This window comes from Lissotriton vulgaris, chromosome 8, assembly GCF_964263255.1.
Source record: "Lissotriton vulgaris chromosome 8, aLisVul1.2, whole genome shotgun sequence".
Classification (NCBI taxonomy): Eukaryota; Metazoa; Chordata; class Amphibia; order Caudata; family Salamandridae; genus Lissotriton; species Lissotriton vulgaris.
In genome coordinates, this window is record NC_141696.1 from 13,471,820 (window position 1) to 13,485,214 (window position 13,395).

At 50.2% G+C, this 13,395-nt stretch overlaps 1 protein-coding gene across 2 annotated transcripts in view; it reads right to left on the reverse strand.

Moving 5' to 3' along the window:
- LOC147693228 (TRPM8 channel-associated factor 2-like) overlaps positions 1-13,395 on the reverse strand; it is a 223,146-nt gene that overhangs the window by 53,569 nt on the left and 156,182 nt on the right. Inside the window, exon 7 of one of the 2 annotated variants that reach the window (XM_086933634.1) lies at positions 12,814-13,148. The exons of the other annotated variant lie outside the window; for it this stretch is intronic. Within the exon in view, the coding sequence (XP_086789760.1) occupies positions 12,814-13,148 (335 nt within the window). The remainder of the gene's footprint in view (positions 1-12,813; positions 13,149-13,395) is intronic. 2 annotated transcript variants of the gene reach the window in all.

A 13,395-nucleotide genomic window follows, 5' to 3' on the forward strand; every position in this document is an offset into this window, starting at 1 on the left:
GCGCTCCACAACCTCAAATGGACCTGTCCACTTATCCTGAAGGGCACAGGGCTCCACTGGGGCCAGGACATACACCTCTTGTCCAGGCTGAAGCTCGACCAGAGTGGCATTCTGGTCGTACCACCGCTTCATCTCCTCCTGGCTCGCTTCCAGATTTGCCTCGGCAAGTTGTCTGAAGCGTCTGGTTTAGTTTCTGAAGGCCAGCATGTAGCTATATACATTCTGGGGAGGTTTCCTGGGAGATTGCTCCCAGCCTTCCTTTACCAAACTCAGCGGTCCTCTCACGGGGTGACCGTACAGTAGCTCAAAGGGGCTGAACCCTAGGGACTTCTGTGGTACCTCGCGATATGCAAAGAGCAGGCATGGTAAGAGGACGTCCCACTTACGCCTCATTGGACCTTCTAGGCCCATGATCATGCCTTTCAGGGTTCGGTTGAATCTCTCAACCAACCTGTTACCTTGGGGATGGTAAGGCGTGGTGAACTTATACGTTACGCCACACTCTTGCCAAAGGGACTTCATATACTTGGATATGAAGTTGGTCCCCCTGTCGCTCACCACCTCTAGAGGGAATCCTACTCGCGAGAAAATTCCCATCAGTGCGCGTCCCACCACGGGGGCCGTCACTGTCCTCAGAGGGATGGCTTCAGGGTACCGGGTGGCATGGTCCACCAAGACCAGGATGAACCTGTTGCCCATGGCTGTCTTGGGGTCCAGAGGCCCAACGATGTCAATACCCACTTGTTGGAATGGCGTACCGACCACAGGGAAGGGTTGGAGGGGAGCCTTGTTCTTCCCTCCGGTCTTCCCACTTGCCTGGCAAGTCGTACAGGTTCTGCAATGAGCGTCTGAGCTCTTGTGCATTTGGGGCCAGTAAAAGTGGGTGACAAGCCTGTCATAGGTCTTGTCCATCCCCAAATGTCCTGCTAAAGGCACATCATGAGCCAGACCCAGTAGGAAGGCTCTGAACTTCTGGGGTACCACCAGCACACGGGCTGACCCAGGTTCAGCAGCCTTAGGCTCCGAATACAGGAGGTCATTCTCCCAGTACACATAATGTGTTTTGGCCTGAACACCATTGGCCTGGTCTGCAGCCTGCTGCCGCATACCCACGAGAGAAGGGCACTCTTTCTGCTCCTTGCAGAATTCCTCCCTGGAGGGTCCTCCTTCTTGCTGCCAATGGGTCAGCTCAGGCAGGTCCCCCAGTTCGGCGATCTGTTCCCCTGTAGGCTCCAGGGCATCCCCCTCAAGGTCTGCTTCCTCCTGGACCGTGGGAACTTCGGGGACCGCTTTCCCGCGCCCCCTGCGCCTTCTCCCTAAGGCCGGTTCCTGGGCCTCTCCTTCAGGCCCCAGGACCTCTTGATCACCCCTACTGGCTGCCATCGACCGGGTGGTCACGCACGCCCAGTCAGGCAGACCCACCATCCGCAGGTGAGTCGTCTTCTCCACCTTTTCCCAAGGGGAGTGCTCCAAGTCATTCCCTAGCAAACAGTCAACAGGCATGGTTTTTCTTACACAGACCTGCAGAGTACCAGAGACCCCCCCCCACTCGAAGGGAACTTGAGCCATCGGACACTGACTCTCTGAATTATCAGCGTTGATAACCCTACAGTAGGCATGGGGTACAACCTGCTCTTGAGACACCAGGTGCTGCCTCACTGCAGTCACACTGGCTCCTGTGTCTCTAAGAGCCTCAGCTTCCTTGCCATTGATGATCACCACCTGCCCGTATTTCTTAGTGTTAGAGGGCAGGTAGTTCGTAGGGATCATCTCACTGTCTCCTAGCGAGACCAGGGTCATGTGAACGGGATCTCCACCCCCGGGACCATCACTTCTTCTCCTAAGTGAACACTAGTCACTTGACGGGGTGGAGCACCAGTGGGTGCGGGTTTTCCAAACAGGCGACACTTGGGGTCACTGGATATGTGCCCAGGCTCGCCACATTTGTAACAATTGAAGGGCCCCTTTGGAACAGGTTTACCTGTCGGGCCCCATTCTGCTTCGGGGTTGGGGGAGGCTGAGAACCTTGCTGCTGGTTCCCCTGGGAACTACTTTGGGGGCCTTTTTGGAACCCTTTCTGTTTTCCCCCCTTGTCCCCCCCACTCTTCTGCTGGGGACCCTGCCCACTCTTGGCGGAGTCTCCCACGGGACCCTTGTGGACCCTGGTGCTGAGCCAGCGGTCCGCCTCCTCAGCAAGCTTCCTCGGGTTGGACAGCTTGCTATCGATCAGGTGTTGGCGTAACTCAGGAAAACAGTGATCAGACAAGTGCTCCCATGCAATCAAATCAAAGAGACCTTGAAAATCATTCACTTTGCTACCCTTCACCCAACCATCCAGTGCTCTGCAAAAGTAAGTCACATACTCCACATACGTATTCCCAGGCCGCTTAGTACATCCCCTAAACTTCTGTCTATACATTTCAGGGGTAAGCCCGTACCTGTTCATTAAAGCTTCTTTCATGTGGGAATAGGATCTCTGATTTTCAACGGGCAAATCTAGCAAGGTATCTCGCCCTTCGCTAAGGAACCTTCCCCACAACCCCGCTCCCCAGTCCTTGTCAGGGACCCGGTGGGAGGACATGGCTACCTCGTATGCCCTAAACCACTGTCCTATGTCATCCCCCTTAAAGAACTCCTTAACTACGTCCTTCGGGATGTGCACTCTTGACTCTACCTGCACTGGCGATGTGCTGCCACCAGAGGGAGGATGATCCAAGCCTCGCTCCTTTAGACTCATCTCCCTCATTTTCACTTCGTAATCCATTAGGTGCTTTCGCTCTTCCAGCGCCATTCTTTTTGGTTCAAGCTCCAGTTGGATTTTCAATTCTGCCAGCTTTCTCTCGTGATTCCTTGTTTCTTTCCTATCTGCCAGCTCCTCTGGCGACAGGCCTTTACCAAAGCTGTGCACGCTGTCTTGCCTTTCGAGATCCACCAGATCCCCAAGAGCATTCTGCTCCTCCGTTGCAACTTGCTCCGCGAGGGCGTCTTGATCTTCCGGGGCCTTTCTGGACTCTATCCAGGCTTTCAGGGCCTTGTAGAGTTGTGGCTTGTTCTTGCAACCGGTGTGTGGAACCTTGAGTTTCTTGCAAAAAAACTTAAGTTCCATTCTGGAGTACGTATCCAGCTTCGCGGCGTCCCACTCGACCTCCAACACCTCCGAGGTCGTGGATTCCGCTCCATCCAGGCTCTTCGTGCCCGGCATGGTTCTCACACTTGGAATCTTCTTTTCGGCAAAAATTCAAAAGCAAAGTCTGTGGTTAAGTAACTGGACTGTAATCACTGTGCAATGGTCAGAAGCTCAGGTATAAATACTGCAAATGTAGATTCGAAAAATCCCACCGCTGCCACCAATGTAGGAAGGGGGAGGCTCTAGTTGGCGCAGTGTGACACTAGCGACAAGCAGGGACTCTCTCTTCCTCGTCAGGGCTGAGGGTTACCTTCCAGACAACCTCTGCTTACCCTCTAGGTAGTGTGGCTTAAGCAGTCGTAGGCTAATCTTTGGGGCACATAGGGTTAAACATTTGCAATACTACACCTTCACAACCAACCCACCACACAACGAGACCAAACTGTATTCTGTAAAAATATATATCTTTATATAAACTTAAAGCAGGTTGGTGAATACAGTTATCAAACTTCAAAATAGCGGTTCCAAGTTACTTAGTTCAAGTTGCCACAGTTCTTTCTAGCAAAAAGTGTTCTTTAGGGCCTTCGGGCCGGTTCAACAAAGTTCTTGTGGAGCGGGCGGCTTCCAGGGGAGCTGTCCCACGTCGCGTTGCCTTCCCGGGGTCGCTGTTCGTTGCGGCTCTCAGCCGAGCAGGTCACGGGTCATCTGGGGCAGCGGTGCTCCGTGGCGGCAGGATCCTTTCCTCGTCGTTCGCTCCGACCCTGGAGGCGGCGGCCGTGTGGTGGCAGCAAGTGGCAGTACGGTCCTGCAAGTGCAGGACGTACCCAGCCAAGTGCCGGTGCAGCTGTGCGCTCACAGCTGAGCTGTCGGGCAAGGTACCGACCCAGAGGACTCTCACAGGGCGACTGTCCGTCTTTGCAAGTGGATTGGCTGCTCGTGGCGCAGTCAACTCGAGAGCTCGGACCGGACGGGTCCTCCTTCGCTTTGCTCTCGGGCTCCCGGTGCAGTTGCGGTCACGGTGTTCGGGCCAGCGGCGGCTGGACCTCACTTTGCTTTCGCGGTTGCTCTGGGCCCCGGTCACGGTGGTCAGGTGGATGTCGTTGCCTTGGAGGAGATTCCTCCGTCGGTACTGCAGCGATAAGCAGCACTCACAGTCACTTTCTTCAGGGTGTAGCGCCCACTGGTCCTGGGGCGCTGGTCAGGGGGCAAGTTCAGAGCAAGCCCTTGGAGATCGTTTCAGCAGAGTTTGGTACAAAGTCTTGTCAAGCAAAAGTCTTCTCGTAGTCTTTCCTTTTTCTTCTCCTTCGGCAGCAAGGCACCAGACACAGGCAAGAGACAGCACCCTTCCTTGTCCTTCACGGTCCTTCTCGTCGGGTAGAGTTCCTTCTGTAGCCCAAACTGGATCTAACTTTCAAGGAGCAGGGCTCCTCCTTTTATACGGTATTTCTTTTGTTCTCGCAGGCCAGGGGGGCCTTTGCATAGCCACTTTCAGTCCTTGAGTACTCCGGCGGGTGTAATCCGGCTTCTGCTTTCAGTGTGAGGGGCAGGCGCATCAGACGCCCCACAGGAGGTGGAGCCAGCATTGTGCGGACAGGGGTAGCCAGAGTACCTTGTTGATGGGGCTTCGCCCTTCCTGGGCCAGGTGTCAGCTGAGTCATCAGTCGCTCCCCAGGAGGGTGGAGCCAGCATTGTGGTGGCAGAGCACAGCAAGATCCAGAGTCAAGAGCCACTCCTACCTCCCACTAAGGTGTAATCTGCGCATTCACCACCTGTCATCCCCCCAGCCCTGTCACTCACACATCCCAGACAGTCAGATACACATACCAGCAGAGGCGGGCTGAAATGGTTAGGCAAGCAAAGGCTAACTTTCTAAAAGTAGCATTTGCAAACACAGGATACTAAAATAAACTTGACTACAAGAAATATTTTATCATCCTGAGTTCAGGAATACTAAACACGACTCGCTACCATACTCCTTGAGCCTGCTGGGATTATAGGGTGTAATAATTCCAGCAGCTCAGTCTGGCCTAATGGAGCAGGTAGCCTTCAATAGTGAAATACGGTTTTGGGTGTAAGTCACTACTAGGACATGCCACACACCAGGGCTTGTCCTACCATACACCTACAACGCACCCTGCCCGCAGGCCTACCATAGGGGTGACTAATATGTAGTTAAGGGAAGGTTCGGGGGCTGGCAAGTGGGTGCACTTGCCCAGCTAGCGTGACAGTACGAGACCGCACGCGGGTTCTGCGGTCGCAGTTCCCAGGCACATATTTACGGCTGCTTCGGTGGATGGCGCAACCAGCGCTGCAGGCCCACCAGCAGTATTGGCATCTACAAGCCCCGGCACTCCTAGTGCACTTTACTAGGGACTAACAGTAAATCCAATGAACTAATCATGGATACCAATCACATGTACAATTTACAGTAGGGAGCACTTGCACTGCGGCACGGGTCGGCCGTGGCGCAGTGCCCTGAGTATCGGAAAACCAGCAAAACATCGGAGGCACATCAGCAAAAAGTGGAAGGGAAACTCACGCCAAGGTGCCAGGTCTAACAATGCGCATGAGCAAAGCAGTCTTTCCTTGGAACCGGTGAGTCTTGTGATGAGCGAATTAGTGGATGAATAGGCTGGTACATGGATGGGTGGTTAGGGGTCATTCTTGCTTACACTGCAAGCACCAGCTGCAGGACCTAATCCCAACAACCTATGCGCATTGTGTTGATATCTCTGTCCTAATGTGATCACCCTCACCTCACCACGCCGCTACACAGCCTCTTGCTGCCAGCCCACAGCCAGCCTCCTGCTGTCCTGGCTTTCTGGCTTCACTCCTGTTCTCTTGCTGGCTGCGGCACATTGCCTCAAGTCACCGGTGCGTTCAGGGTGCCAGAGGGCTCCAAGGGCACAGGGGGCCACCATGTCTTCTCACTGGACTCCACAAACTCCACAAGCTCACCACTCGCAGCATGCTAGCTTCTCCCACATGCCTGGTTTCCACCGGATATCTGACTGTTTCCTATACAGAAAGAAGACGTGTGGCTGAGCTGGACAGCACCGATCACACAAAGCCGGCATTAGCTCGACTAGAATCAGACAGGAGAGCCTGAGCCTTCTGTTTAAGAATGGCTCTATCTGATTTGTGGAGGGCTATCTTCTTGTGGATTGCCAGCAGAACCGAGAGCAGTTCTTGCTGAATGCCAAAACCTTCTTCATGAATGTGGACCACGCCTTTGGATGGTTGAGTGTCAACAGTAGACTTAAAGTGTTTCTAAGTTGCCAGTTGAAGTAGGTTCTACAGGATTAGGTTCAGTGCATTCCAAAGCTGGGCTCCCACAGCACAGACAGGCTGTCTATGGTGGCATTTCAATAACATCTGGCATAAACAAATGGATTTCCATTTCTGGATCTCACTTTGGGCTCCAAAGTTTAGTTCAAGAACAATGACTGATGATGTTTTGAGCCACATCTTTCCCAAGCTTTCAAAATTGAAATGATTTCCTTACAATAAAACCACCTGGCTGCTTGGTTTTCAATATCTTTCCTCGGAACTTGGGTTTACACAATATTTAATAATTGCTTGATCCTATCAAGGCTCTGGTAAAGTTTACCAAAATAGAGCAGCACAAGTAGCATGAGATTAAAGTGGGTGCTTGTGATCACTGATTTTGTTTTAGTGCTGTGCAGGGGTCAGTGTGGACAATAATTCCTACATCCAGTCGAAGGTAAGTCTGCCATGGAAGGGATCTCTAAGTCATAAGACGGCCGCGTTTGATCTACTCAGGCAGAGATATTTCTCCTACATACATTGATAAAGGTGGTCAGCCAAGCTGTGGTATTTCACTCATTTACAGATTTGTGTATTATCAACGACACAGTGATGGATAAGGCAAAGTCAACTGGTACAGCAGTCACCTGTTTATATTGAATTGAAGAGGAGACAGAGTGGAGCCCTGTGGAATCCCACCTGTGACGCCTTTCCCGGTCGATGTGAAGGAGACTGCACGACCCGAAAGAATGACACCAGTGGAGGCTTGTTCCAGAGCTGAGATCCATGCCCCCTTCAAAGAGGATTCAGATTTTTAAGTGATCCGCATCTCAGGAGCATAGTAGATCTTCACCAATATCCGCAATTGTAGTTTATATCCCTCTTCTTGGCCTCAACCCAGATTTTCTGCCCTGTAGATCTGAGTTGGGATATATGGTTTCTTGTGGTTGCCATGCAACCTCTCCTTCCTGATCTTTCAACTAAAGGGAAAGTGAAAGATGGTTTTACAGATTCCTGGATTCTGCCGGTTGCCTAATGGCTTCTTCAGCCTGTTTTACCTTTTTAAAACTTTTATTTTTGATTTAAACAGATATTGCAGCAATCATACAAATACAGGTATCAGAGGCACACTACCAGCTATGCAGGGGGACTCCATCCTATACATATACAAAACCAGCAGCTATGAGGTAGCAATTAGGAGTACATTTGAAATCAGGGGTAACCATTCCATATCCGTCCAGCACAATTCGCTTCTCTTGCCCCCTCCTCCCCCCCCCAGCCGTGTCCCCATTTGCATCTGATTCATGCTGGTCATCTCCACCTGGGTCCAAATTCAGGGCAGCATTGCACAGTTTCCGTCACTCACTAACGTGCAGTTTGTCGTCCCTATGGTTTACTTTCCTGTGGATTTCTTCTGCTAAGGACCGCTCGCATATGTTCCTAATCCATGCTGTTGTTTCCGTGCCCCTCAGCTCCATCCAAGTGATAGCCACCATGCGCTTAGCTAGTGCCAGCATCAGTTGTTACAGCTTGTAAGTCATTTTGGACTTCCTGGGTTTCTTAATGTGGCCCAGCAAGCATTGCAATGGATCCTCCTCAATGTGAAAGCCTGTGCTCTCCTGCACTCTCTTCACCACCTGATCCCAGAACTGCTTCAGCCCAGGGCATCTCCATGCTAAGTGGAAAAATCTGCCTCCTCCTCATTGCATCTAAGGCAGGTGTCCGCTCGGATCAGGGCGATGCACCGAAGTCTCACCGGTGTTAGATAGGGGCGGTGCAACAAGTTATAGTGTACCAGTTTAAATCGCTCTTTGCAGACCACTGTGTGTGTGTGTAAGCGTGTTTATGGCTGCCCAGGTCCTGTCATCCAGGGGCCCAGCTAAATCTGCATCCTAGGCTGCTCTTGCATGAGGAGGAGGGCCAGGCAAGTCCATCCTCATAGCTCTGTACAGGAGAAAATCAGTCTGTGGCCAGTGCCGCATGTGAGCATTATATCTAGGGTGTGAGTCGCTTTTGTTATGTCAGGGTGCATGGGCCAGGTTATCTTTGCGATTTCCATCAGGCCCGTGTAGTGTAATTCTTCAGTTTTTTAACGTGCTTAAGAGCATGGGTACCATGTATTGCTTTGGTTAATCATGTATGATACATATGGCAGGGTTTAAGGATGCAATCCTTCATGTGTCGACCCTGAAAATGTGTTGATTGCTTTACTCATTTGTTTTGGGCTCTAAACAGCAAAGGAAAAGGAAAAAGGCAGGATTTCTAAAGACTCCATCCAAGTGTAAGATGATAACTGAATAATTTGCTAGTTGTGTTTGATGCATGATCTGTGCAATTTGTTGGAGGGAGTGTAGTGATATGGACTAAGGGCAGTGGTCGAAGTGGGGAAAAAAGTACGGGAACTGTGGGCGGAGAATCAGAGGGCGGGAATAACCTGAGGATTGGATCAGTGGGCGGAGTTAGAGGTGTGGCCAGGATGCGCAAAACATCCCAATCTTTAGTATTCGTGTGGCATTTCACTGACCAGTTACAGCTTATTATGTTATGTAATTCAACCAATGGATACACATGATTATTTAACGATTAATATGAGCTATTGACATTAGAAACATATTCCACTTTGTGAATTTATTTTAATCACAGAATGTCCCAAAAATGCTTAAAAGTGGAAGCACGAGCCATGGATTTTCTGTCATCAGCAATATACACAGAGACAATCAATTTTACGTGTGTAAATGACTGTATAGGAAATGTTACATAAGACAAAGGACTACAAGGTGTAGGAGTCACATGATAACCATACTATTAAACAGTATAGTTTAAGAGTGATTGGCCTGGAGAAACACAAACTCAGAATTTAAAACTTAATACCACGATTTGGGGTTCTCTTTAAAAATCATTATTGATTTGTATCAAAAATAACACGTTTTGCAACATTAGGATAATCAAAGGCAGAGCAGAAGCGGACGCCTTCCTTGTCTTGTCTGGGCAGGAAGTAAGAGACAGAGACCTTTTCCTTCTCTACTCCCCGCCCGTCCACAAACAGAATATTTCTGACGTTGACGGGCGCATGTTCATAATAAAAAAGTAGGGGAACGGAATCTACAGAATTAAAGAAGTAGGGGCACGCCGTGCCCCGCCATTCCCGCCCACTGCGACCACTGACTGAGGATCTAGTTGTTTGTACTTTTGCTTGTACTTTCCCCCATCAGTGTTGACCCATGGGAAAGAGGCGTTAAGGATTTGAAATGAGGTACTGTGCAAGGAGCTGAACGGAGGTGAAAAAAGAGCGCTGACTGATGCGTGCGGGATAGCGCTGACTGTGGCGACTGAATAACCATTCCAAATGCGCTGCAATCACTCGCACTCGTCATAAAGGAGTGCAGTGTTTCTAAATACCGAAAATGTCTCCAAGATGCGCCGCTTCCCATTAATCACTAAGACAAGGATGTGTGATGATGAATCTAATGATGGAATTTGCAAAGGAAATAAAGGTATTGCCAATTCGAATTGAAAATTAAGATGGAATAATCGCAGTTTGAGGTATCTGCTTAGCGAATGGAAGCAAATGAATGCTTGACTCCTTCTTTGGTCAGGAAATCCAACATGACAGTGCTATCTAATAGAGAATTAAAGATCGAGGGGGACCAGGTCTATCCTAAGTTGCTACTGGCTCACAGCCCTGGTTACAAAGGAGAGCCCCTACGCTCAAACAGTCAACATAAACAAACTTAACAAGTGCAGGTTATCCTCATTAGACCGAGGAAATACAACTGAAATAGCTGCTAAAAAGGAGCAGGACTACCTTCCTTATTCATTCTGTCTACCAGGGGAGTACACCTCCAATGGAAATTTGTATTGAGAGAGAAAGGGGGTGGATGACGGGAGTTGCTTCAGTGTGAGTCAAGCTATATTCCTGGTGATTTATCAAGTATACATATAACTTGAGTGGGAGCTGATCCTCCTAACTAAAGAGGCTCCAGATGGTGGCGCAGGGCCTCATATACTGATCTAGAGCTGCGGACCTGAAGTGAGGACAGCGTCGCGGGCACAGCTTTGCTGCCCAACTCTCTTTGCCACCGCCTCAATCTGCTGAGAGGAAGCGCACAAGTAGACTCCCGCGGCTCCACTTACCGACAGGAGGCTCGGCACTAAAAGCAGCAGTGGAGCATCTGGCATTGATCTGGTGCTAATGAGAGGCTCCTGATTCACTGGAGGTAGGCAAGGGCTCCTACTAAACCAGTCCAAATCACCTGTGGGAGACAGCGGGAGGACATAGGGAGCCCGTGAAGCAGCAGCAAGGTAGTGGGGAGCCCTCCTTCTTTTACTACTGCCTGACTCCAAAATGGCGGACTCAGGCACTCAAAGCTGTGTTGTCAAGCCCACAACACTTTGACACTAGCCTGGACTTTACTGGGCACCCAGCGCAAGCACAGAAGCATAAAGATACTGAAAATAGGGGAGTAGCTCGCCTCCAACTGGGCACCAGCTGTAAATAGGGAGTGCCTGACCCGAATATGGCCACTGCAGTTTGTTCTTCCTCCTAAGCATTCTCTATCCTTTTGCGGCTGTGAGAGCCAGCATTGTTTATGGGGCCACAGGGGCCTTTTAGAGAGTACTTACAGCGGCATGAGGGGAGCATTAATGAGAAGCTTGGGAGTCTGAGGCAGCCCCAGTTCTTAGTAGAGTCCGCATCTATGCCACCTAAGAAGGTAACCTCTAAGGTGTCTAGCTACTTTACGCCTGCGGAGAAGACGCAAGCCCAGGAGAAAGAAACCCCGATCCAGTCATGGCCCTGACCACGGAAGACCTGCTCAGCTCTTTGAAGGACTTTAAAGCAGAACTCCGCGCTCTGAACTGCAGGCCTCCATGGCTCAATTGAGAACCGATCACTGACAACTGCCTGTTGTTTTCAAAATCAGGCCACAACTTGAATGGGAAAGGGGAAACCTCGTCAGACCCCCTTCCACCCTCTGTGGAGGGCAATGGTGAGATCTTGTGTCCTTTTTAAGAACTATTGGGAGTCTGGCCCTTCCTTCCCTGTTAACCTCTGTCATTCTCGGCACACTCAAGGTGTGGAAAAGGGTCCAGGATGACCGACCCCAACGTGGCCAACACTGGTGACTCTTATTTCCCCCTTGCTGATCTTATACTTTTACTTACAAAACCCTCCCAGGACTGTGCCTGACCTCAAGAGGACATCTGAAATTCTCTTGGACCATGGCCCCCCCCCACCCACCCCGCACTATACTAACATTCCCCTGAGTACACTTGAGCCCTACCCGGACAGCGGAGCTCGAGCATTTTGTACGACGTCCGGTGGAGCTGCTCTGTTCAGCGAATTGAGGTGATTGGCCTTGGTGCATCCCCTGACCATCACCTGCCCAGCCGGACACTGGGCACAGTTTCTTTTCTTCTCCCGGTCTCATCCCCCCCCCCCCTCGTTGTATTTCTGGCGCTCTGATTTGTCCTCGTCGCCTTTCTCTCCAGCTTTCGGACCAATGCCCGTTGGAGCTTCCTAGAGAGCTATAGAGGAGACTGGCTTTGGATTATCTCCCTGGCCGTCTCCCACCCACTCGGTCTTTGGGCTGACTTTCCCTTTATCTCTTTTCCGTCATCCCCCTTGTCCTCGCTCTTCTAACTCCACCTCTCCCCTTTCCCTCTCTATTTGTCCCTCCAGACATTGGACACAGTTCTTCCTCTTCTCCCTGCTATGGCTCCTTCCTCCCTGCTTTTCTATAAATTCTCTTAACCTCGTTGTTTGTTTACTGTTCCTTACTACGCTATTGTAACTGATGTAATTTGTAACGCAATGTTCCTCTGTTATAGCGCTCTGATACCTACGGTTCTAGCCAGTGCTTTATAATCCTTTTGATGTACCTTCTAATGCAACGTTCCCCTGGTTATGCGCTCTGATACCTCCGGGTCTAATTAGCGCTATATAACATTCGCAAATCAAATAAACTAAAAACCGTTTTTTCCTGAACGCTGAGACCTGAGCAACATGGCTGATGACCGGTGGAGCTGCTTGACAGCTAATGAGGAGATTGGCCCTGGTTTCCCCCTTGACCGTCACCTACCCAGCCGGACATTGGGCATAGTTCCTCTCCGTCTCCCCGCTATTACTTCTTCCTCCCCTCCTTCCTACGAATTATTGAAACATTGTTTATGCGTACTGTACCTTTCTATGCTCTTATATCTGATGAAACTTGTAACGGAGCAATCCTAAATGTAAAGCGCTCCAATACCCTCTTGGGTCAAGTTAGCGCTATATAAAACTTTATAAATAAAAATAAATAAATAAATGTCTTGGATACTGAAGAATACCAAAAGGGTTATTCTGAGATCACTCCATTATTGCGGTTCCTCAACTGACTGCAGAAACCACACGATCTCACCCATTTCCCCTCAAGGCTCACCTGAAGATACGTCTCCAGAGCCGTCCAGAATTTCCAGTCCTCCAGCTTGGCGCCTCTCGCGAGGTAGTTCTTGATGGCCTGCTCTCTGCTCTCTGGGTGAAGGGCCCCATGAGCTTTGCTCCTCTGGACTCCCAGCACCTTCTCGTGCACGTAGATTGGCCAAAGGTTGCCAGTGGCTTCTGTGGTGTTAGGAAATATGTTCCAGGTCCAGCTTTGCTGATTGTGCCCCAACTCGTGGATGGGACCCCAGATTCCTCCATTGATCTTATCTACATTAGTCAAATCTTTAGCTGCGTCTGTGTGGGCCATGATGGGATAGCCCGAATGCATCGAGCCTGAAATGAGAAGACAAAAGAAAATAACTACTGTTTCCTGCAGAAAAACCCTACATAAAGAACAGCTCACTTCCTTCTGCAACAACATTCAAAGACATGCTTGGCCCTGTGAGCTTTGTAAGTGTGATCTCCTTAAATCAGTTTGATAGTACTGTAGCTGTACACACACTAGGAGGCTGCGCACATAAAAACACATCATCTAATCATATGAGCTCCTCGTCACACATCATTGTAAACTTACAGGGAT